At 44.8% G+C, this 26,715-nt stretch overlaps 1 protein-coding gene across 1 annotated transcript in view; it reads right to left on the bottom strand.

Moving 5' to 3' along the window:
- Positions 1-26,419, bottom strand: part of MAN2C1 (mannosidase alpha class 2C member 1) — a gene marked incomplete at its 3' end in the record, with an annotated part of 65,636 nt that extends 39,217 nt beyond the window's left edge. The window contains 4 exon segments of the mRNA XM_029575300.1: positions 3,449-3,519; positions 8,776-8,899; positions 17,620-17,745; positions 26,185-26,419. Of these exon segments, the coding sequence (XP_029431160.1) occupies positions 3,449-3,519; positions 8,776-8,899; positions 17,620-17,745; positions 26,185-26,282 (419 nt within the window).
- Between the last annotated feature and the right edge of the window lie 296 nt (positions 26,420-26,715).

The following is a 26,715-nucleotide window of genomic DNA, read 5'->3' as shown; positions in this document are numbered from 1 at the left end:
GGCCTGAAGAATTAAAAGATGCAGCAAACGGGGAGGTTGAGTGGGAGTCAGCGCTGACCTCCGTCTCAACCCGGGGCCGCCGGCTGAGGTGGCCCCCGACTCCCTCAAAAAGCAAAAATAGAAAACTTTAGGCCTACGGCAACAGCCTCCCCACTCCCCTTCCCACAACGTCCATCAAGAAGACCCCCTTCCGCCACGTCCATCAACAAGCCTCCATCCCTCCAAGCCCAACATCAAGACCCCCTCCCAGAAAAAGAAGCAGGTCCCCCACCCCCCCACGCACCCTTCCCCACTCCTGACCGCCCCCAAACCTGCCAAGGGATGCCGTGTAGGGGCCTGGTGCACCCTTTCACCCAGCCCAGTCGGTGCCATGTTACAAAATGACACCAACCTGACCTTGCCCCGGCCATGTGACTGGGGTAAGGTCTGGGGATCGGACCCAGGCCAGGTGGCTGAGATACGATCCCCAATCCCTGGACCTTATGTGGGATCCCTTGACAGGGTGTACTGGCCTCTACGGGGGATCCCTTGACAAATTTTGTTTTGGGGTGGGGGGGAGATGGGGGGGTGGGGGAGGGTGCACGGGACCTGCTCTTCTTTTTGGGAGGGAGGTCTTGATGTTGGGCTTGGGGGAAGGAGGGTGCCGGAGCCTCAAGTTTATTTAACAGACTGGGGCAGGGGGCCGTCATCGCACGCCTAAAGTTTTCTTTTTTTTACTTTTTGGAGGAGCCGGGGCTGCCTTGACCAGTCACCCTGGGTTGAGACGGGGGTCAGCACTGAATCCTGCTCAATCGCTCCGTTTGCCGTCAATTTTTTTTCTGCCATTTTAAATGTGCAGCAGGAGGTTCGGGCCCTGTGTTAGGGTCCTGGACCTCCCACCGCACATCTAACGCATTTCAGTGAGGTGTTATTTTATCATGGCTGATCACCTTCTCGGTTGGGCACAATAAAATATTAACATCAAATTGACTATTCATGACCTTCTTTGTATGTATTTGCATTGTTCATGCATGCAAATTAGATCATTGTAATATGGGAGGATATCGCGCATATAACGTATGTTAGAGCCCTAATGCAGCTTGATGAATCACCCAGTAACTTAGCCAGATAAGTCAGAATTTATCCGGATATGTGGTGCAAATCTGCTCTGTGCATGTTGTCTTGCTCCTAATTTTAATCATTTACTCAAGAAGATTTAACTTGCATACTTTTCTTAGTCCAGCCTTGGCCCTTGGGGAACTTTATGTCTTTCCTCCATGGCAGAGTGGAACTGGAGAGCAATTGTGAGCCCATGGCATGCATATCAGGTAAGACTTTAGACTGACTGCCCTCTACTTCTGCCAGCTGCCCGAGGACTGTTTGTACAGGGTACCATCGTCATGGAAGATCCACCTCTAGTTTTTATCTTACAGCTTGGCTCTTAAGAGGACATGCTTGAAGAAGATGGGCTCCTCTCTTTGGTCATTTCCATTCTATTTGAAAGCCCATAAGATAACTTCTCTGGCTTACATTTGGGTTTGGCACATATTAAGAGTCATTCTGTAGGGACTGCTTGGTTTCCCTGGGCTGCGAATACCCCTTGCATTTTGGTCTTTCTTTAGAGAGGTTTAGAAAAGAGGTTGGCTCTGAATATCCTGAAGGTTCAGGTTGCAGCCATTTTCTATCACAGAGGCTGGATTTATAGCATTTCAGTAGCAGTTTATCTGGATGTGTTCAGGTTTCTTTGGGGAATTAAAATATTATGACCTCCTTTTACACCTTTGGTTCCTCAGTGGAACCTTAATCTAGTTCTCAAGGTGTTGGTTTTGCTTTTCTTAAGGATCTCTCCATAAAGGTGTTTTTTTACAGTAGCAATCTGTTCAGCTTGCCGAATTTAAAAAAATTCAGGCTTTGTTTTGCAGAGACCCCTACCTGATCATTGAACCTGACTGTCCATTTTCACCCAGTACCTTCCTTCCTGCCAAAGGTGATGTTGGTGTTCATTTAACTTCCGGCGTGTCCACTCTGTTGCAGATCTTAGTATCATTCACAAATAGACAAACTTTACGTACTATCCCTTCTGCAATGTCACTCACAAAGATATTGAACAGAAGCGGTCCCTGTGGCACTCTGCTTAACACTGTTCTCTCTTCAGAGCAGATTCCATTTACCATCACACGCTATCTTCTATCCATCAACCAGTTTGTAATCCACACCACCATCTTGACGCTCATTCCCAAGCTTCTCATTTCATTCACGAGTCTTCTATGTGGGACTGTATCAAAAGCTTTACTAAAATCCAAGTAAATCACATTGAGCACTCTTCCCTGATCCAATTCTCTAGTCACCCAATCAAAAAAATCAATCAGATTAGTCTGGCAGGAACTTCCCCTGGTGAATCCATGCTGTCTTGGATCGAGCAGCCCACTGGATTGTAGATCGTTCACTCTCCTTTCCTTCAGCACAGCCTTCATTAATTTTCCCACCACCAAGGTGAAGCTAACCAGCCTGTAGTTTCTGCTCCCACTCTTGTGAAGTGGAACCACCATCGCTCTTCTCCAGTCACTCGGCACCACGCCTGTTTCCAAGGATCCATAAATACAAATTCCTTTGTGAAGCATTACAGGTTGGATGTTTTTGCTACGGAATTTGCAGCTTACGGAGCTGGTGTTCTCAAAGTGGCCCTTATGTCCTCACTCCCTAATTAGTTAGGCTTTGGTATTTCCCAGCTATGTGGACTGGACTGGTGTAGCAGGATGAAATAGGAGGAGAAAGTTTTACCTATTAATGTCTTTCCATGAATCCTGCTACGCCAGTCCAGGACCCTCCCAGGAAGTTGGGCCATTTTGAGTCACAGATTTTCTGTCCTATAGGCTCAGGTCTTTTTTCAGACTATTATCTCTCTGCTGTCCTGATGTTTATTGTTATGTTCTACTCTTTCATAGTTTTTAGACAGGTGACAGGATGTCCGATGATTTTCTCCTCATATCTGTTATGGGTCTGTTATTCTCCTATTAAAGGATGTAGTCTGTTTCAGGGCTTTGTCATCAGAATACTAGATTTCCTCTGTGCATCACCTCTAAGTAGTAGTGGTGATATCATGGAGAATAAAATCAGTATGCTCTGCCTCCATTCTGCTTGTAGGGGGGCATAACCCACTTGTGAGGTCTGGACTGGTATAACAGGATGAAATGGACTAGAATAGCTTGCATTTTCAATTCTATGTCCATACTTTTCAGGCAAAAATTCCACCTGCACAAAAGCTGATGCAAGTGTCTTTGTATCTATGGTAATTTTCAAAGGGAAAGCCTGCAAGTACTTTCCTTTTGAAAATTGGTGAAAAAGTACTTGTGGACTTGGCATCAATATGGGAAGTTTGAAAATTGTCCCCCAGGACTCAGGTATTGACACACAAATAATTCCATCCACATGCTGCACGGACTTTGCTCAGGTAAGTCCAGCTTCTTACCTGTGAGGCTCCTGTTCCTGCAGGCTGTCTGTCAGGATGCAACTGGTCTTCTCACCCTCTTTGGTTAAGCCCTGCCCTCAGGATAAAGCATGAGATAAAAGAGAATGATGTATCCACATTTTTCTCTTTGAAATTCAGAGTTCTAACTAAGAGCTGCCTCACTCCAGGACAAAACCAGTCTTTGTAGATTGTGACTCCGTTTCTTTTCGGGCCTGGCAGTTTTCATCTTCTCCTTTGTATTCGGGCTGGGCGCTGGTGCAATGACCTTCATTTGCAACTATCCGAACGTTTTTCCCCCGGGTTTATATCCCCCCCTCTCAACTCACCCAGTCCAGTTATTGCAGAGACTGTCCTCGGCAGCGGGCCACGTACCGTGGCTTCTTTCAGAACCCTGCAATCATTGGCCCTTAATCTGGCCACTGGTTGTCACCACTGCCACTGCCCTCTCCTCAGGCTCTATGATCACTGCCTCGGCAGCATCCCCAGTCCTGGTCGGCCTTGGGTGCAGAAGACCTAAGCCAGAAATCAGATCCAAGTGCCTCTGCATGCCCCCGAGTCATTGGGTTGGCTCCTGCGATTAAAAGGTTGAACTGCAGGAGCCTCAGCAGCCCACGAGGCCTTGACAGCTCTTGTACTACACTATGGAGGTAATTTTCAAAAGATTTTACGTGCGTGAATGAGCTTTTGAAAATTGCTACAATATACGATTTTACTCGATAAATCCTTTTGAAAATCACCTCCTATATTTTTTGTTGGCATTTTGAAAGGAATCACAACCTACAAAGATTCCAGTTTTCTCTGCAATTCAAGATTTGGCAAACAACTATCATAATATAACTCATGAACAGAAAAGGGTAACTGCTTTATATATGTTAGATTAGAGAGCCTCATAATCTATGAACTGAAAGATGATGAAAACATATAATGTAAGTCAAAGCTTAGGCTAAGTTGGTTAGGCAGGGGGCTCCTTGCCCCATTTACATGAAATACACTCCTCAGAAAAACCTCTCTTTTCTTTCTCATATTGTAGACAGAAAGACAAAGCTGCTCTTGCTATCGTTGTTAGTTCGAGATCTGCCTCGACACTTTCATAAAGGAGCGTATCTGTAATCCCACACTCCAGCAGTGTGAGCTGTTTCACAAGAGAGCCCCAAGGTAAAAGCTGAAATAACTCAAATTGCATAAATCAGATCCATTTTAACTTCCTTGGCTTGGAAGGATTACAGTCATTGTCCAGGAATACGGAGAGATAAGGAGAGGGGAGAGCTGAGGGCAAGCCTGTTGCTCTGCTGGAGCTTTCTCTAATGAATCTTTTTGTGCTGAGTCTTCACTGCAGTTGGAATGAATCACAGATTATCTTTATTCTCCAGAGGTTCTGAGTTCAGTCACCTTCTGCTGGTTGAAAGCAAAGTTCAACAGTGGAGAAAATGCAATGTTATTTACAAGCTTATCCCGCAGCATTATATGTCAGCCCCAGATCAACATGCAAGGCTACGGACCAGGCCTTCCACCCAGAAGCTCACAAGATAAACAAATAACTGATTCACTTCTATATCCACCCCCACACTTTATGATCACTGTCCAAGGGCTGGAAAGAAGTCTCCTCCAAGACTCTTCCTCAAGGCCAATCTTATACAAGCAGAGGTCACCACAGTAGTGGCAACTGCAGCAACAGGTCCAAACCAACACCAGCGCTGCGGCCCGCACTTCCCTTGCTTTTATCTTAGAAGGATATTTATCTGTTTTATAAATAAACATGTTGTCCATTATAGTATATGTTGGCTGGATAAGAGGCTGAAAAGAAAACCTGGGGGGCTACAGGTTTAGCAATGTTTTACACGAGTTACTAAAAGATTCAATTTTGCCAGAGAAAGAAGATCTCCTAGGCTGCTATGTAAAAGGCCTGGAGTTTAGTTTCAGGTGACTGGAATGGTTTCTTTAAAGTGACACAAAAGAGGGTGAGGAGAGAGAGGTTATTGTAAACCAGAGAAAGACCATAGGTTAATGAGATAAGGGCACATAGGAGTTAATTAGCAATTACTTGAAAGACTGTAAGGTAGGGTGGTAGGGTAAGGGTAGAAATAATGTATTACGCCTTTTCCTAGGTTCTTAGAGCCCAGCAAGGTGCTAACAACCTGTCTGTCCTTCACCAACGTCTTCCTCACTACGCAATATTACAGATCGGCTACCTACTAAGGAAACCAGGGACCTTATCTGATGTTACCCTCATGAATGACCACTGAGATCACTAATGAGGTCACAATCCCCTTGATGTGGCCCCTGTGTGACCAATCAGCTATCGGGCAGTGGAAAACCTCAGGCACTTCCGGACGGCAGTGGGGATGCTTTCTACATAAGCAGCACCTCATACAGCTAAGCTGAAAGCTCACCAGGGGGTAAGTATTTACTCTGTAGCACATCTTGATGCTTTCATGCCGATAGTTACTTATTTTGCCTTATAACTTACAAGTGATATATGGATTTAAGTTGAAAACCAAGACATTGAGGTTTAAGGGAGGCCTTTCCTGCCCCCACTGATGTCCTGTTCAGTACCAAGGAGAGGAGGCTTTAGCTTATAAATGTTTATCTCCCCAGGACCCCGACCCCCATGGGAGAAGGTCATTATAAAATATGAGATCTGATATATATTTTGTGCATATTCTTGAGGTTCTGCACCACGTGTTGTGGCGTACGTTAGTTTACATGCAGAAAGACCATTTGAAAGCAAAGGATTCACCATCTGAAGGCTTCCCCACTTGGGAGGCACAAGGAGGGATATGGGAGAATATTCAACGTGTTTAACAGGCTTCAATAAGTGCAAGATGAGATTTTCCATGAAAAAGAAATTCAAGGCGAAGGGCTCCTGAGAATAAGTTGGAGGGCGGGAGACTCCAAGGAAATACTTCTTTACCAAGAGAGTAAGAGATGCCTGGCACAACCTATCCGCAGAGGCACCAGGAACCCAAACCAAGAGAGGGAGAGGGGCCGTGTAACAGGAGGCCTGGAACCCAAACCAAGAGAGGGAGAGGGGCCGTGTAACAGGAGGCCTGGAACCCAAACCAAGAGAGGGAGAGGGGCCGTGTAACAGGAGGCCTGGAACCCAAACCAAGAGAGGGAGAGGGGCCGTGTAACAGGAGGCCTGGAACCCAAACCAAGAGAGGGAGAGGGGCCGTGTAACAGGAGGCCTAGAACCCAAACCAAGAGAGGGAGAGGGGGCCGTGTAACAGGAGGCCTGGAACCCAAACCAAGAGAGGGAGAGGGGCCGTGTAACAGGAGGCCTGGAACCCAAACCAAGAGAGGGAGAGGGGCCGTGTAACAGGAGGCCTGGAACCCAAACCAAGAGAGGGAGAGGGGCAGTGTAACAGGAGGCCTGGAACCCAAACCAAGAGAGGGAGAGGGGCCGTGTAACAGGAGGCCTGGAACCCAAACCAAGAGAGGGAGAGGGGCCGTGTAACAGGAGGCCCGGAACCCAAACCGAGAGAGGGAGAGGGGCCGTGTAACAGGAGGCCCGGAACCCAAACCGAGAGAGGGAGAGGGGCAGTGTAACAGGAGGCCTGGTTATTGTCTAGATGTGGAAACTTTCACCTAGAATGGTGCAGCGGAGTGGGGGAGTAGCAGCAGGCTAAGTACGAAGCAGGGAAGCCAGGGTTCAGATCCCACTGCCGCTCCTCGCGACCTTGGGCAAGTCACTTCACCCTCTGTTGCTTCAGGTGCAGATTTGTAAGTCCTCTGGGGCTAGAGAAATAGCCACAGTGCCTGAATGCAATCTACTTTATAAAATGCTGAAAAGCGGAACATAAACCAAATCGAATAAATACAGGGGCCAAAAAGAGAATACCAAGGCAACGTCCGCAGTGCAGCAGTGCAGCTGCATGAAGCTCCCAAAGAGAGGAGGCAAAAATCCACCAGCAGGCAACGGCAGCAGGGCTTTGGTACATTCTCAGATACAGTTGGGGGATGGTGGCTATACTTCCCAAATAAGGGAATAAAGAACAATTTTCAAAGCTATCTAAGCCAGGTAAGAAGGGAGTAACACGGCTGGATTCTCCCATTAGAAAACTGCGCACCCCATAGAGCTAAAAGCACTCACTGGCTTCTGCGGCACCCATGCCTTTAGCCGTATTAAAAACGGGTGTTACCGGGGCGCTACTAAGATCAGGGGAGTAAACAGTGTGCGCACATTTGAATTTTAAAACGTATGTGTGCTAAGAAGGTGCAAAGTATATGGGCACTGCAGCATGCGTATCTTTTGGAGACAGTTTTCAAAAGGAAAGTATTGGGGAGTTTCTCTTTGAAAATCCACTACAAGGTATGCACATACTTTGCAACAATGCAGGTTACTGAAAATTACCTCATAAAGGATAAGGGCTTGATCTCATGCAGATTGTCAAACTTGTACGGCTGAGAGATGGGATATATCCTTAGCACAGTAAGCAGTAATAAGGCCAGAGAAGAGTGATAATCAGAACCTAGAGCAGGGTGGGTGGCCAAGCTTCTACAGCTATCAATAAATAATACCAAGAGGAAGGACAAACAGTTCACGAATGTCCTTTCAAGTTCAGAAACAACAATCTTTTAATTGTGTACGGGTAAGTGTGTCAGCATCACAAGTAACTTATAATAACAGCTTCACTGTCCCCCGACACAGGCCGTGTTTCAAGAAAACTGCATCGGGAGGGAAACCTAGAAGAAAGTAACAAACGTCAAGAATAACTTTAAAAGAAAGGACAGAAATATCTGAGAACACAAAAAATGCGTACAAAGCTTCTACAGCTGACAACTGGGAGATATCTTTAGCTAGAGAACAGTGTAGGCAGAGGCAACTGGGCAGACTGGATAGACTAACATCTACCATGCTAAAATTAAATCTACTCAAGAGTAAAAATCCCTCTGAAGCCTGTTGGCCATGTGGCCATCTACAGACAAAAACTAGTAGCCAGATGACATTTCAGATTCCTACCACAATACTTGGTTACAGAAGAATGGAACAGGTAGTGGACATAGGAAGGTGAATGCAAATGGTCATTTTAATCTGACGTATTCCAATGGGAGGAAAAGCATGTTAGTTAATATTAAATAGATTCACGGTTATAAAACTAAACATACTTCAAACTATTTTCCAGAACTAGATTTCAATTTGTCTTTGGACAAATGATTAAAATAAATAAATGTTATCAGATGCTCTCAACGTGTATCTGGAGGGTGTGTAACAAGTAATCCTCCATGAGAGTGTGCATGCAAAAGTTAATTCATTACATACAGGATATATACAACAGCCCTTTACCAATACAGATACAGAGCATACTCTAAATACAATTTTATCCTACCTGGACTGGCTGGCCATCTCTCCAAACCATGCCCTCACCATCGCTCTCCCAGACAAAATGGATTTCTTTTCCAACCCAGTTCTTGGGAATGCTGAGTTTCACGCAAAACCAGCATGTCCACCACCTGAAAGCCAAAATATTTACTGACAAACCGCATACACAGTTGTGTTGTACGCTGACAACTTTTTGTACATAAAAATGTTAATCTACCGCTACACTCTACATCATGACATATCTTACTGTATTTACAAAATGATTTTAAACAAACCTTTTATATATTTTATGCTTAGATCCTCCCCTCCCACATGGGCTGAATGATTACTAAAAGTTTGGGAGATGGTAAAAATGGAGGAGTTAACTTCTGCATTGAGACAGAGGTGGAACCAATTTTTAATTCTTGGAATTTTGCTATTCACTTTTTTCTGTTTCCTTTTTTTCACTTTTCTCTCCCTAATTTCTTTCTCCTATTCCCCCTTTTTTTTCTCTGCCCTTCAAGGGGCCACACTTCTGAGCCCTGCTGAGCACAGATCCACTCACTGCAGGTTTAGGGACTGGGGATCTGGGATGAGTTCTAAAGAGGACAACCCACAAAATTAAACAAACCACATTCCAAGGGTTGTATTTCAAACAGAAAACTGATTTCACTGAAAAAGACAGAGTTCAACAGGTACAAAAACCAGACACAGTCAGGTTACAAATATTTCAAAGATCAGGAAAACAGGAATTCCAAAATCACTAATAAATGTAAACCGATGTGATCTTTATTTCATATAGGAACACCGGTATATAAAAATCTAAAAATAAATAAATAAATAATAAAACCACAGATACAGGCCTCAATTGTGCTCCATTTTCATTTAATAGCACAAAATATTTTGGGTAGGGGAGATCCCAGAATTTTCATTGTTCAAAGCCTTATACAACATGTTTGAATGTTTGAACCTGCAAATGATGGCATTTGGTATGATTGATATTGGATTAACAGAATGTGGTTTCCGGGATATTTTAATGCCTCAGGTTAAAGGGGTTTGGTGTGGATGTCCCCCTTAAGAGTAACGGGAAGACATGATTGGTGGGGAAGTGTCCAGGGAAGGTAATAACTCTGGGTTAAAATTGGCAGGAGTGGCCCTTTCTAGGTTGAAGCTTGGGAACAGAGGGACCTCCAGGATGTAGGGTCCTGGAATAGCCAAGTCCGTGGGCTGGAGCCGTGGGACCTCATCACTAAGGAGTGGCTTCTGCAGGGGTTCTCCCCCCAAGGGAAAAAGCCTGAAGCAGAGGATTGGAGAACAGGCTATTCCAACCCAATGAATAGCTGGAATGAGGTGCTGAAGAAGGAAACATTACTATTTACCTGATAATTTCCTTTCCTTTAGTGAAAGGCAGGTCAGTCCCAATGAGTGGGTTATGCATCTCTGCCAGCAGATGGAGATGGAGCAAAAGCTGACTTCACGGCTATATAGTTCCACCCCGACTTCAGCCCACCAGATTTCTCTGGAAAAGCCAAACTGTGGACAAACTTGATTAAACGTGAACGTTGTTAGCAATAGGCAATCATTCGTGTTTCTAAACCAACCAGATCACTGAACTCAGCCAAAAGAAGGAACATATCTAGCAATCTAAGAGCTAGAGAAGCCACTTACCAGTTATCAATGAAAAACAGAAACCATAATCTGCATCGCTCATCCTAAGAAGGCTAACCACAAAATCCAAATCCGGCAGCCGAGGCTGGGTCTGGAATTGACCTATCCTTCACTAAAGAAAAGGAAATTATCAGGTAAGTAGTAATTTCTCCTTCCTTAGCATTCGGGTAAGTCAATCCCAATGAGTGGGATGTACAAAAGCTAATACCAAAAAGGGTGGGAGGATGCCAGTGGCCCAATCAAAACCGCCCTCGCAAAAGCAATGTCTTCCCTAGCCCTAACATCCAAGCTTTGAAAAGGTATGCAAAGATGTCCATGTCACTGCCCGGCTAATTTCAGCAGATGACAACAATCAAAGCTCCGCCCAAGATACCACCTGAGCCCTCGTGGAATGCGGTCAAATCTGCTTTGGAAAGGCAACCTCAGCATCCACTTAGGCTGCCACAATGACTTCCTTAGCCCAGTGGGCAATCTTTGCTCATGTTGCTGGTGCTCCCTGCTTACTTCCACATTGGAGCACAAACAGGCAAGCAGACTTCCGAACAGTCTTAGTGATCTCCAAGTAGCACAGTAAATGATACTGAATATCCAATGAACGCAAAAGACAGTATTCAACTTCATCTCTGTCCCTATCCAAGGCAGGCAGAGAAATTGGCTGATTCAAATGAAAGTCCAAAACCTCTTTGGGCAAAAAGGAAGGCACAGTCCAAACCTGAACCGCATCCGGACTCATACGGAATGAAGGTTCATGGCAGGAAAGAGCCTACAGCTCAGAGACCTGATGAGCTGAACAGATTGCTACCAGAAAAACTGTCTTCAAAGTAAACAGCCGCAAGGAAAGAGTATGCAGCAGTCAAAAAGTCAGCCCTGCCAAGAACTTAAGGACCAAGTTAAAATCCTACAAAGACACCAGAAGCCGCAACGGGAGACAAAGATGTTTAACTCCCCGTAAGAAACGGGACATGTCCGGATGGGAGGGGCATGGACAGAAAGTTTCAGATCTGATCCATCAGCTTGAACGCTCGAGAGTCCGGCAGGAATACCTTACCGACCCGAGTATCAAATCGAGCCCCTAGGAATTCCAGGACCTGGGAAGGGCGGAGATTGCTCTTGGAAAAATTGACTATCCACCCCAGGGAGGAGAGGAAAGCAAGGACTCTGTCCACTGCCAGCTTGCATGCGGTCTCCGACTTGGTAAGCACCAGCCAATCGTCTAGATAAGGGTGGACGAGGAGTCTGTCCCGCCGGAGGGCAGCCGCCACCACCACCATCACCTTGGTAAACATACGTGGTGTCGTGGCCAGACCGAAGGGGAGAGCCCGGAACTGGAAATGTTGCCCCAAGATGTGGAACCAAAGATACCGCTGATGATTGGCACGAATCGGAATGTGCAGCTAGGCCTCTGTCAAGTCGAAAGAAGCCAGAAATTCTCCGGGATGAACAGCCGCTATCACTGCCCTCAGGGTTTCCATCCAGAAGTGGGGGATCTTGAGGACCCGGTTGACCCTCTTGAGGTCCAAGATGGGGCAGAAAGAGTCGTCCTTCTTGGGAACCACGAAGTAGATAGAATACTGGCCGGCGCCTCATTCCTCCACTGGAACAGGGATGATAGCCCCAGCCCCTGGAGCCTGGCGAGAGTCTGACATACCGCAGCCTGCTTCCAATGGCCGCACAGGGAGATCATGTACAGATCCGGCAGATCCCGGGCAAATTCTAAAGCGTAGCCCCTCTATTATCTCGAGAACCCACTGGTCTGACGCGATTTTGACCCATTCCTCCAAGAACAGGGAAAACCGACCACCTAAGTCTGGAACGGAGAAATGGGCCTGCGGAATCTCACTGAGAGGTGGGCTTGGATGCGGGGTGCTTTGGATTACCATCCCAAAAGGCGCGGCACCCTCGAAAAGACCGAGACCAGGACTTAGAACTGGAGGAATTTCCTCTAGAGAAAGCGCCCCGCCCCCTGGGATTATATCGCCGCTGACCCCTGAATCGGGTGCAGGTAGGGAAGAAGGTTCTCGCTTGCTTCGGGCGATCCTCTGGTAGTTTGTGGACCTTGTTCTCACCCAAGGATTTAATGAGCTGTTTCAGGTCTTCGCCAAAAAGTAACTTGCCTTTAAAGGGGAGTGTGCCCAGTTGTGCCTTGGAAGACAAGTCGGCCACCCAATTACGGAGCCAAAGGAGTCGTCTGGCTGAGACAGTGGAAGCCATCGCTTTTGCCTGGACCCGGAACATGTCATAGAGGGCATCCGCCCCATACACTATAGCGCCTTCCAATCTTTCAGCCTGCTCTGCCTCTGCAGACGGGAGGTCCTGGGTGCTGAGCAGTTGTTAGACCCACCTAAGGCTAGCCCGCTGCATGAGCCTGCATGAGACTGCTGCAGATCGACGCCAAGACTTCAAAGATGTGTTTGAGATGGAATTCTAGCTTACGGTCTTGGACATCCCTTAGGGCCGTAGCACCCACCACCGGGATGGTGGTGTGCTTAGTAACTGCAGTCACAGAGGAATCCACCTTGGGCATTTTCAGCATGTCTAAGCACTCCTCCGGAAGAGGATAAAGCTTCTCCATAGCTCTACCGTCGCGGAGCCCTGATTCAGGAGCCTCCCACTCCCTAAGGAGCATTAGCCGATGCATCGAATGGAAGGGGAAGGTGCATGGAAGAGACCCGAGTCCAGCCAGGACCGGGTCCGAGCAAGCCGGCATTGCGGCCGAAAACTCATCCACTGCGGGGCACTCTATCCCCAGCTCCTGAAAAATAAAAGGGATAAGTGGCTCCAGTTTCTCCCTTCTGAACAGCCGAAAAACCCTAGGGTCATCCCCCTCCAAGGGGGGGGGGAGGGGGGGAGTGTCAGCAAAATCCTTATCTGGATCTTGGTCTGGGGCACTGAAAGGAGCGGGGGGGGGGGGGGGGAAGACTCCCAGGATCACCCGCACTCAGACAGACCCCTGCGCATCAGGACCCGCTGGAGCGGACGGCACAGCATTCCGAGGAATTTTAGGGAGAGGAGGAGCAGGAGGGGGTCCGCCTCTTCTTGCAGGCTGGCCAAATAAGATTTGTGCATGAGCAGCACAAATTCCGAAGATAACTGAGGCCTGGAACCTCCGGGGGGGGGGGGGGGGGGGGAATCCAAAAAATCTGGGTCCTGAGAGTCCTGCTGCCTCGAAATAGCAGCATCTGAAAAACCCAAAATGTCCGCCGTTCCCGCGGTTTGCCGACCCGGGAACGGCGCGGCCATGCGCTTCAGAGGACTGGTCCGGGGTCCTGAGGTGATTGCTGCCACGGAGGGACCTTCCCTTCCTGGCAGACAGCTAGAGCAAAGCTCCTCGCGGGAGAGTAGAATCGATGACTCCCCGCAGGCTAAACACAGAGGGGATCGCGGCATGGCCCTGAATCAGGGAGGAGCAGAGAAATCAGCTGAGCAGCCGGAGCTGAAGGAGCGGAGGCAGAGGAACGAACCCTGCACGCTCCCTTCTCTCTGAAAAAGGCTGCCAAGCTAAGAAAAAACACCTGATCGGGGTGTTATTTATATATATATATATATATATATATATATATATATATTATATTCTTTTTTTTTTTTTGTAATTGGGCAGGCAGGGGAAGAACCGTCCCTGCAGGCAGCAAGAGAGAGAGAGAGAAGGCTGTAAAGGAGGAGTGACTGGCACCACCAATTTCACCCCACAGCCGAGAACACCAGGGATGGGGAGCCTAGGCTATGAAACACAAGGGGCAAAGCCCCCCCTAGGTCCCCCCAAGAGCGAGGAGACAGAAAACTGTCCCCTTACAGGAATCAACAGAATCCAGAGAAAGTTTACACAAATCTCTTTTTTTTTTTTTAAATTATAAACAGTACTTGCTTGACCCGACACAAGAAGAAAGGAAAGCAGCCCCCCAAAAGGGGGATAGGCATAAAGAACAGGGAACCGCAGGGTGAGCAGTCGCATCTGCTGGAGACAGACAAATACTGAAGGGCTGCAGGGTAGGCTCTGTCCTGATACAGGATACCCTTACAGTTTTGGTCTGTCTCCATCTGCTGGACAGGAGGCTCAACCCATGGTCTGGACTGATCTGGGTACATACAGGGAACCCTGATTTTTATTATTATTATTAATTTTTTTTTTTTTTTTTACTGCCACGGCCCAGCTGATCTCAGAGGAATTCCAAAGCAGTAATGGCAGCTTCATCAGTCACGCACTCGGGCTCCCCTCGCTCACTGCCTCTCTCCCTCCTCGCGGCCCGCTGACAGAACTCTAATCCTCCTGGCCTGCGTAACGGTTGCCACCGAGAACTTCCGAGGCTCCTGCGGCACCATATCCACGCAGTTATCAGCCGCGCACAGCAGCTCCATGCTGCCATCTCTCCCAAGGCCTAAATTTTGGGGGGAAAAAATCATGGCCATATTTCCTGACCCCTTAAAAACCCTCACCCATATACAAGTTTAAAAAATATTAAAATAGAGAAGGCCAGGTGGACTCTGGAGCAGCGGTGATGCCTGTGGTGTGCCAGTTTGGGCTTGGAGAGTCCATGGGGATATGACCTCAAGCCGGCACCGGACACCTTAAAAACCTTCACCCATACACAAGTTTAAAAAATATTAAAATAGAGAAGGCCAGGGAACGGTGGCAGCGTGATGCTGCTGCTGCGAGCCGCAATCGCGCTGGGGATGGGAGGGTAGCTGGAGGACCTGCCATCACCAGCGCAATTGCAGCTCGCAGCAGCAGCATCACGCTGCTACCGTTCCCTGGCCTTCTCTATTTTAATATTTTTTAAACTTGTGTATGGGTGAGGGTTTTTAAGGTGTCCGGTGCCGGCTTGAGGTCATATCCCCATGGACTCTCCAAGCCCAAACTGGCACACCACAGGCATCACCGCTGCTCCAGAGTCCACCACAAGCCAGGGACCTCACAGCGATGAGTCTCTCACAGCATCAGAACAGGTAAATAATATTTTTTTTACTTTATTTACACTTATATGGGTGAGTGAGAGAACATTGTGTGTGTATGTGTGTAGGGTGGATAAGGGAGAGCACTGAGTGTGTTTGTGTATAGGTGGGTGAGCGAGAGCATTGTGTGTGTGTGTGTGTGTGTGTGTGTACAGGTGGGTGAGTGAGAGCAAGGTGTATGAATGGGTGGGAAAACATTGTGTGTGTGTCTATGGGTGGATGAGATAGAGCAATATGTATGTATGGTAGGTGAGAGAGAGGGCATTGTGTATGGATGGGTGAGAGAGCTCATTGTGTGTGGGTCGGTGAGAGCTCATTGTGGGTGGGGCTGGGTGGATGAGAGCATGTGCGTGTTTGTATGTGTGTATATATGGGTGGGTGAGAGGGCATTGTGTGTGTACGTAGGTGGTTGAGAGAGGGAACTGTATGTGTGCATATGGGAGATGAGAGAGGACATTGTGTGTGTATGGGTGAGAGAAAGCATGTGTATATGTGTGGATGATAAAAAGAGAGCACGTAGGTGCAACCCCTCCCCCCTCCTTCTTTCTGCCTGCAAATTATTCTTCTTATTGGTATGGCTGCTACTTTGTTCCTCACTGTGCAGTGTACTTGCCACTGTAACTGCCTGCTCGTCCCCCCGGGCTCATAGAGTTATAAGGGGGACCCGGCCCCCGGCTCAGATAAGCAGTAAGCGCCAGTATTGTGGTCCTGCTTTAAAAAAAAAAAGGTTGCCCACCCCTGCGCTAGGCCAACCCCATGCCACTCGTAGGAAAGGACAAAGGATTCCCCTCTCCTGCAGAGCAAAGCCCCTTTGCTGCCCCTTCCTGGCTTCCTCCAAGATGTCTTCTCCCAGGACTCATGGAGCCCCCGTTTTATAAAACTTCTGAGTTTATTGACACCCCTCCTCCCCCAGATAACTAATAAAGTATATTCTGCAGGACGTTTATCCTAAGGAATATATGGGACAAGTGAGCCGGCTAACTTGTCCACTAAACGGCCTAATGAATATTTGCCTCTACCGTCCCAGCTGCAAGGAACCCTCTTTACTAGAATATTTCTACTGCAAATTGTTTCTAGTAAAGCCAAACAGGTTTTACACTTAATATTCTGAAAGTATACCCCCTATTGCACCCTTTTGCTTTGTTAACGTTTACTTGGCTTTCATACATCTGTTATTTTCTGAATATAGTTTTTTTTAGTATTATTTCCCTTCTGTTTTGGTTTATGTGAATCTTGTTTTAATGTCAGCAAATCACACTGCTCCTTTATGGGTGTTTTCTTTGATGTTTAAGCTTTGAGATTTGCAATTTAAAATGTTATATTGTATGATGTGCTTGATACTGCTGTGGTGATTTGTAATTACATTTTCCTCTGAATTTTTGTATTGGTTGCATTATTTTTTAAAACAATAAAAATACTGAATACAAAATACAGTTCCTAGAAGGAAGAGGTGTTCCTTGTGACATCCAGACGTGTGCAGAAAGAAAAGGTGTTAAAATAAAAGACAAGAGTCTTATATTAGCGAATGGCTGTCAATAGTAAGTGCAACTTCACGATAGGATGGGAAAGGCATCTAGAACTGTGTCCAGGTTTAGAGGGATAGAAAAGGGGAAAGGAGGATAGATCCCTGCAGCAGAAAAGATTCCAGTTAATTCCAGACTATTATGCTGGGGAATGAACTTAGGTTAAAGCTTCAGCAGCCAATCACAGTGCAGAGGTACTTCATACCATTTTAGAATTACGGTAATCAATAAAGCATGGGACAAGTGAATACGATACCTCAAATATGTCGAGAGATAGGAGGCCTTTTGGAGTACATGCTTTCAACCAACTGAGCTGCACCAATATTCTAACGTAACATGGACCCAGATATAAAATGATTTTTGTTCCTCAAAATATTAACAGACACCATCACAATACTTGTTTATTAGAAGTCAATAGGTTATTTCAGTTGAGATATGTACAAAAATATTCTAGTTCCTTGATCATTTTTTAAAGCAACTTAAAAGCCCTAGTTTATATAAAATTTAATAAATAACAAAAATTGCTAGCCATCTGAGCCACCGATGAGTGAGAATTATTTACCATTCCATAGTAATAATGGGGATCTAACCTGTACCACTAAAATAAATATCAGACGGGGCAGAATCTTTAGCAGCCAAGCCCACGGGGAGATTCTTCCTACTGTTTTACACCAACTTGAGGGGCTAAAGGCCTCTTTCCATCAAAGTCCTCTCCTATTGCAGCTTTTACTCACGTAGGTCCGTAGGAGTCTCCAACTTTGGCAGGTTTGAACTCTTGCTCGACAGCTTTTTCATAGGAAATTCGCTCTGGGGTGAGAAAGTAGGAGAGTCCATCTACTGGGCATGTGGCACCAAAGAGCCTGTGGTTGAAATGAACATTAGAACTCAGACACATCTTTATAAAAAAAAAAGCTGAAGTTGTATGTGGGTCATTTGACCTAGCAAATCTGCTTGTTCAGTTTTGCTTAACCATTGTTTCAAGTCGCTACTTAGACCCGCATATAAACAAAGCAAGGAAAAAGGCACAAACTGCTTTCTTCCATCCCATATGTAAAAAGAGTTAAGGTAAGCCTTGAAGGGATAAAAGACATTAAAATACAAGAGACAGTGAGCAAACGTAAAGGAGAAATAGCCGCTAAAGTAGTTATGAAAAAAAATAAGACGAAACACAAAGGAAATAAAGAGAGGGAGATGGAGAGCAACTTCAAGAGACAGGTATGCAAATGCTAAGTCTTTTTAACAAAAAACACAGACCTGAAAGCCAACATGACAGAGGCAGAGGTAGATATCATTGCAATCATAGAGTCCTAGCATAATGGAAGCCAGGACCATCCCACACTATTATCTCTTCAAATGATAATGCAAAATAGGGAGGGAATGGTGAGGAGAGGTCCCTATTAGAAACACAGGGAAAGCAGGAAGAATATGAATTACTTAAAGAAACTTTAGGTTGCCCATGAGAAACCTAAGAGAATTTCTGTGTACATGGGAACATTATACAGAGCTCAAACTAAGAAGAATGAAGTGGATTCAGTCAAGACACGAGGCATCACCAGAATGGCGAGCAAAGGAGAAGCCCTGCTTATAAGCAACTTCAGTTCATCAGATGTAGACAAGAGCCTACTGTGAGTGAGTATACAAGATACCCCCTCAAACCCTTAGGAGTCCAGCCACAGCTATCTGGCCCGGTACTCCTTAAGGATCAGCCTTGCAAGGGATTCTGGATGAAGGGAGGCTCCCCTCACCATACTATAAGAAATCAGGGCCCAAAAGGGCTAGAGAGGCCCCGGGGAACAGGCAGAAAGCCAGAATATCGCAAGATGACTTATGCTGAATGCTTTTGGAACTACAAGGAAGGACTGCTGAGGTAAGCAGCCTTTGGAAGCTGTTTATGTAAATAAAATTGTATACAAGGACACAGCCAGAGGCTGCCTCCTTTATCCCCACTGGCTGTTTCCTAAGCCACGATCGCTCACATTACCACACCTACCTGCTACAGCATCAACTAGGAATGGAGAAGTCCCTGATGCCCTACAAAGGTCATTCCCCTCAGGAAACTAATGGAAGAGCCCACCTGAAAGGAGCTTATCCTGAACTTGGTAATGACAAATGGAGACTGTGTCACTGACCTCAAGGTAAAGGTAAAATTTAGGATCTAGGGATCACGGTGATGTGATTCAATATTAAACTCCAACCTGAACTGAACCATACTAAGATTAGAGTCTTGAATATCAAGCTGCTGAGTGATTATAACGGAGGAGGCCATATCGAGACTAAGGATACGGAGGAATGTTTATCAGCAATAAAAGGGAGTTCTGAAAGGGTGACACATCATTGTGCAAGTCTGATTAATAAAGGAAAAAGGAGAAAGAAACCAGTATGGTTCTCTAAGGAGATAGCAAAAATGGTAAGTGTAGAGGTTAGCATTCAAAACAAAATACATATAGTCATATATGTATACATATAGTCATATAGTCATAAAATACATATAGTCATATTTATTCACTTTGCTATACAACTACATTATTTGATGCAACTGGCTGAAATGTAAATATTGCTTTGTTCAATCTCTCCCCTTTTCCAGATCCAAGTTAATTTTCCCTGTTTTATTGTAACTTTCTCACATCCTTTAACTGATTTACTGTATCTAAAGTTTAAAGTTTCTATTGGGAATATTGTTTATTACGTTACGCTCTGCTTTACACACATTGTTATCTGTAAACCGGGTTGATGTGATGCTAGTCATGAAACTCGGTATAACAAAAATAATAAATAAATAAATAAATAAATAAACACAGGCAGAGGTTGACAGAAATATCAGGAAATACAAAGGGAGGCAGAGAGAGCAGATACCTGAGAGGAGACACCTGACCAATTGATAAAAGGAAGAAATAAAAACATTTTTACATAAATAATGGAGAGCAAAAAAGCAAGAGGAAATAGGTAAGACAAAAGGGAAAAAGCGAAATTTGCAAGGAGTAGCAGCAGAAGGCAGAGACATAACATTTACAGAATGAGAAAATCACAGAGCAAAGGCAGGAAATGGCATTGATAAATGAGAAAGGATTACAAATCCATTTTCACTTGAAGTATTTAAACAAATGAGAGTGCACAAGGCCATGGGACTCGGTAGTGTAAGAGCTTGAGTGTGCTGATCACACTGCTCACAACGTATCCCGGAAGATGGGGAGATGCCAAGGGACTGGAGAAAAGCAGACATGGTCCCACCTCAAAAAAGTGAGAACAAGGAGGAAGTCGGCAACCACAGACCTGTTAATCTAACTTTAGTAGTGGGCAAAACTATGGAAAAATTACCAAAATGAAAAGCTAATGCAGCATCTTGAAACAAGTAGACCCAGATAAGATGATTTCACAAAAGGAAGATTCTGTCAGCAAACTTGATTGAGTCTCTTAGTGATGTCACAAAGCAGTCAGAGAGGTTTGCGCAGCCTTGCGTGCGCCGATCCCGGATTTTAAAAGATACGGGCGGCTACGTGTACTTTTGTTTGTTTGTTTGCGCGAACAAAAGTACATGTGCATGTACTTTTTTTTACAATCTGCCCCTTAGCTAATACCTAGTTACATACTTACTTGCAGATGCTATTATTTTGATTCTCACACAGATGATAAAGTCTGAATTAATATAATTTTATTGGTCCCTAGTTGCTACTCTGGGTTAATGGTTCAGCAGCATATGCTGTCTGCATGTCCATCAGACATCTTTTTTTTTTTTTTGAAAGAAATAGAATAGATTTTTGTAAGCGCACAGTACAGTTGTTTTGTTTTTACTCTTTGCTCCACCGATGGGGGGGGGGGGGGGGGGGAATATAGGTGATACACCTGAGTTTAACTGTTCCAGATACATTTAAAATAATGATAAGCAGGATGTGCAATGCCAATGGGAGATGCTGACCAGCAAGGACCTGAGACTATAATTCATCGCATGGTGAAGAGACACCCAAATGACTGCAGATGTGGAGAAACATGAGCTTCTGTTAAGCAGGCCATGCTGAGCAAAGTGGGCCTTACACTCATCATTCAATGAGAGGTTGCCTATTTATTTATTAACTTTTATTTACCGACATTCGTGAAGCACATCATGCCGGTTTTACAATGAACTCAAAGGAGGAAAATTACAATAAAACAATAGAGCAATAAAAACAGGGCAGGAGAGTAGGGAAGGAGGATACGGAGGGGTGGGAGAGGGAGGGGATAGGGGGATGGGAAAAGCAGAACCGATAGAGGAAGTAAGAAACAAAATAGAGGAAACTATATACAGTTGACAATATGTACAGTTACAATCAAATTATGTAGAGCTAAGGAGGTATTGAGAGACTGGCAGTATTATCTGAGCGATGGTATTCACCTATATACTCTGACAAGCCGGGTGTTCCCTGAAGTCAAGGTAGGCCAACCATGTGAACCAAGTATAGAAATTACAAAGAAAGACAGAAGATATTGAGAACCGCCACAGAGACTCCTGGCAGCCTGGAGGCACACCTTGTTAAGGATTTCAAATCGGCCAGATTTCTGGGTCAACTAAACTCCAGGTGATATTGAGCTTAGATGGGGCTTAGGTAGTCTTGATGAGGGTCACCTGACCAATTATACAGAGTGAGCAATGAGTAAATGGATTTAGCTTTTCTTGCAAATATGGTAGTAGCCCTGGTCTTTTATTTTATTTATTTAAATCTTTTCTATACTGTCGTTAAGAAGGGTCCGTCACAACGGTTTACAATGGAGCACATAAAATAAGGATGCTGAAATATATTAATTTACACAGGTGCCATAATGGTTCGGTACATAGTTTTCTAAACAATATTAATGGTTTGTGATACAATACTGTCCAGGATTTTTCAGTTTTAAAACAATGCTAACTTTATAAGTGTCACTTTATCTTATAGTGATGGATGAGAAGATAAAGTTAAATAAAAAAATACAGCTACACACATTATTTGTTCGTACCTCTCCCTTCGCCGGCTTCACTATTTCCCCTTCTCTATTTGATATTATATATTATATTTGCTAGTCCTAAGGGACCAGTGTTTAATGCATTTATATATCCAACAAGTAATAGCCATTGCTCTGATTATTGCTGACACCAATATAACTATAGATTAGGAAACTTTTCATCCAGCAGGTGTCAGTGTAAGTGTTCTGAATCCAGAGGTACAATGTAATAGAATTATTTCTAACTACTCTGGCTGAGGATGTATTTAGAGGTCAAGCTGCATGGATTCAGAGTTCTCACCCACACACAGACTAATTTGAAGGCCACAAGCCAACCTCTGTGTGAACTCATAATTACTGTTTTGCACTGTGAAATGTTTACAAACAGGCAAGAATCTGTTTATTATAGTTATTCCAGTAGTTCTATTGTAAAAAAGTAAGCAATTAACTGATACTAAAGCCTGAGATAGTGAAGGCCTCACAGCTGTGCCTGAAATTGATAAGAACAAAGAGGAAGGGAACACTGCTGCTCTCCCAAGCATTAATGCTAGGGACACTAGCGCGTCCCTAGCGCCTCTTTTTTGACAGGAGCGGCAGCTGTCAGCAGGTTTTACAGCCGACGCTCAATTTTGCTGGCGTCGGTTCTCAAACCCGCTGAGAGCCATGGGTTCGGAAACTGGACGCTGGCAAAATTGAGCGTCCAGTTTTCAACCCGCGAGCCGCTTTCAAATTTTTTTTTTTAACTTTTGGGACCTCCGACTTAATATCGCCATGATATTAAGTCGGAAGGTGCACAGAAAAGCAGTTTTTACTGCTTTTCTGTGCACTTCCCTGGCGCCGGCAGAAATTAACGCCTACCTTTGGGTAGGCGCTAATTTCTGAAAGTAAAATGTGCGGCTTGGCTGCACATTTTACTTACTGTATTGCACAGGAATGACTAATAGGGCCCTTTCTAATAATTCCCAACATTCTGTTTGCTTTTTTGACTGCCGCAGCACACTGAACTGACGATTTCAATGTGTTATCCACTATGACGCCTAAATCTCTTTCTTGGGTTGTAGCACGTAATATGGAACCTAACATTGTGTAAATATATCATGGGTTATTTTTCCCTATAAGCATCACCTTGCACTTATCCACATTAAATTTCATCTGCCATTTTGATGCCCAATTTTCCAGTCTCACAAGGTCTTCCTGCAATTTATCACAATCTGCTTGTGATTTAACTACTCTAAACAATTTTGTATCATCTGCAAATTTGATTATCTCACTCATCATATTTCTTTCCAGATCATTTATAAATATATTGAAAAGTAAGGGTCCCAATACAGATCCCCTGAGGCACTCCACTGCCCACTCCCTTCCACTGAGAAAATTGTCCATTTAATCCTACTCTCTGTTTCTGTCTTTTAGCCAGTTTGCAATCCACGAAAGAGCATCGCCACCTATGAGGAACTTTGTCAAACACCTTCTGAAAATCCAAGTATACTATATCTACCGGTTCACCTTTATCCACATGTTTATTAACTCCTTCAAAAAGGTGAAGCAGGTTTGTGAGGCAAGACTTGCCTTGGGTAAAGCCATGCTGACTTTGTTCCATTAAACCATGTCTTTCTATATGTTCTGTGATTTTGATGTTTAGAACACTTTCCACTATTTTTCCTGGCACTGAAGTCAGGCTAACTGGTCTGTAGTTTCCCGGATCGCCCCTGGAGCCCTTTTTAAATATTGGGGTTACATTTGCTATCCTCCAGTCTTCAGGTACAATGGATGATTTTAATGATAGGTTACAAATTTTTACTAATAGGTCTGAAATTTCATTTTTTAGTTCCTTCAGAACCCTGGGGTGTATACCATCCAGTCCAAGTGATTTACTACTTTTCAGTTTGTCAATCAGGTCTACCACATTTTCTAGGTTCACCGTGATTTGATTCAGTCCATCTGAATCATTACCCATGAAAACCTTCTCCAGTACAGGTACCTCCCCAACATCCAGTTCAGTAAACACTGAAGCAAAGAAATCATTTAATCTTTCCACGATGGCCTTATCTTCTTTAAGTGCCCCTTTAACCCCTCGATCATCTAATGCTCCAACTGACTCCCTCACAGGCTTTCTGCTTCGGATATATTTAAAAACGTTTTTACTGTGAGTTTTTGCCTTTACGGCCAACTTCTTTTCAAATTCTCTCTTAGCCTGTCTTATCAATGTCTTACATTTAACTTGCTAACATTTATGCATTATCCTATTTTCTTCTGTTGGATCCTTCTTCCAATTTTTGAATGAAGATCTTTTGGCTAAATTAGCTTCTTTCACCTCCCCTTTTAACCATGCTGGTAATCGTTTTGCCTTCTTTCCACCTTTCTTAATGTGTGGAATATATCTGGACTATGCTTCTAGAATGGTATTTTTTTAACAATGACCACACCTCTTGCACACTTTACTTTTGTAGCTGCTCCTTTCAGTTTTTTTCTAACAATTTTTCTCATTTTATCAAAGTTTCCCTTTTGAAAGTTTAGCACGAGAGCAGTGGATTTGCATACTGTTCCTCTTCCAGTCATTAATTCAAGTTTGATCATATTATGATCACTATTGCCAAGCGGCCCCACACAGTTACCTCTCTCACCAAATCCTGTGCTCTACTGAGAATTAGATCTAAAATTGCTCCCTCTCTCGTCAGTTCCTGAACCAATTGCTCCATAAAGCTATCATTTATTCCATCCAGGAACGTTATCTCTCTAGCGTGTCCCGATGATACATTTACCCAGTCAATATTGGGGTAATTGAAGTCTCCCAGTATTACCGCACTACCAATTTGGTTAGCTTCCCTAATTTCTCTTAGCATTTCACTGTCCGTCTCACCATCTTGACCAGGTGGGCAACTAGTCACTAATTTTTGATCTGTAAAGGTTTTAAGTGCAAATATGATTAGAAACAAGAAGGGATATTAGCTGACAGGCCCACTTGTAATCAAACCTGCAAGTATGAATCTCTCATCAGAGATTGTTTTTTTTTAAGTAACTGCCTTTGAAGCAAGGATATATAGGAAAGCAAGAACTGAGCAAACATCAGTCGAGAGGGAGTGCTGACAGCAGAACCTTCATCTGCTTACAGGTCTAAAAACAAAGACCACATACAGGACCATATTTAATTAGGAGGACGTGTTCCCATCCTATGCTTATAGAAAAAACCTTTATTGAACAAAGCTCATAATGTTTCTTCCTCTCTTTCTTTCAGCTAACTGCTTCAACTTCATCTTTTTGCTCTATTGCACCCTTTACTGTCTCTTAACTCTCTCACCCCAAACATCTCCATCTACATATACACCCTGCAAATTAACATCCTATTGTAGGCTTGGGGGAACGGTTATTCTCAATAATCATGAAAGGTAAAAGCCACAAATGAACAATGATAATAACTCCCACCTCCCCAAAATGGAAAACTATTATATATTCTACAATGCTGTGTACATATGGAATTGTGTACAAAATGTGTTACAATTACTAAGGCGAATATTTCAAGCTATTTTGGTTTCATTGTAACTGACAAGAGTGGTTTTATGATCTGAAAACAGCTAACATCATATTGGTCATTATATGATCTGTTGCATGACTTGCATTCCAATTCCAAAACAAAACCAGTTTTAGAAGAAAAAAAATACTTTTATGCAATACTTAAAGTGTAATGAAAAGAGAAAACGAGCAACCAGGCTACAGTAATAGGTCTTTCACTAGCTCAGTGGATGAATCCCTTGTTTAACTGCAAGTCCGGATCCTGAAACCACAAGTTGGCAAGGAGGCGGCACAGTAAAGCACTGTAGCGAGTGTGCAATCGTCACATGACACAGGGACTATTGTGGCACCTCCTGACGTGCATCATCCTATCAGAAAGCACCATGGGGGTGTCTCCCACGTGTCACAGATTGCTAAACTTGCTGTGCACTGAACTATTAACACAGCTCTCAACCAGTTCCTGTAGGTTCAAGTTATGACAAAGTGCATATGATGCCAAAATAATACATAGCGTGGTTAAAATAAACGGAGAAAAACTTAGGTGAATCTGCGCCCAGCCTCAAATAAGAAATCCCCCGCTACCCGTGCGGCGTATCCCAAGCCCCTCTCAGATCCCGATGGCTGCTCTAGCAAAGTCTGTGAGATTCTGATTTACAACGCAGCTCGGGCTTTGTGTTACAAAACGACGACCTCGTTCAGGTCTGCCTAGCAGCGCATGCTGAGGAAGGAGAGGGGAGATTGAGCAGAGCAGCCACGTAAGCGCTTCCTGCTTCCCCGGCCGGAGGGGAAGGTTAAAAGCAACGGACCGGACGCAGTCCGCTCGACCCCCAGCTCCTCACCTGCCGCGTAGGTTGCAGTCCGTGAAATATTGCTCCGAGGTGAACTTTTCCACCCGCTCCATGGTCGTGCGCCGGTTCTTCAGCACCAGAGCCGCCATGGCTGCGGTTTCCGCTGCCGGGCCGGGGAGCTGTGTGCAGTCCGGAGGGGGACGAGGTTGGGTGCGCTCCCGTTCCGCACGCCTGGGCGGCGCTAAGCAGCTCCAGGAGGCCCGAAGGACCCTAGACTAGGGATCTGCCTGCAGGAGAGAAGGCGGCCAAACCGCCCAAGGCTACAGCGTGACCGTTTGCCGGCCGAGAGTTTTCAGCTGTAGCCTATTACACTTTCATTCAACGACAATGGGGCATATCAGAAGTACAGCAGGAAAGATGGAGGGAGAACAAATGTGGAACTGGGCTAAATTTTCACGCCTGTAGTAGGTCAGTTGCAAACTCAAAGGTCCATCACCTCCCTAGGTCAAATTGAGCCCTCATGCCCTTGCTCATTTAAGAGTTACTCTTAAGTTCTTATCGTGAGACACCGTCTTGTGACTT

The sequence above is a fragment of the Rhinatrema bivittatum genome, chromosome 13 (assembly GCF_901001135.1).
Source record: "Rhinatrema bivittatum chromosome 13, aRhiBiv1.1, whole genome shotgun sequence".
NCBI classification, from domain to species: Eukaryota; Metazoa; Chordata; class Amphibia; order Gymnophiona; family Rhinatrematidae; genus Rhinatrema; species Rhinatrema bivittatum.
Note: the sequence above shows the minus strand (reverse complement) of the source record. Positions and strands in the feature narration are given on the sequence as shown.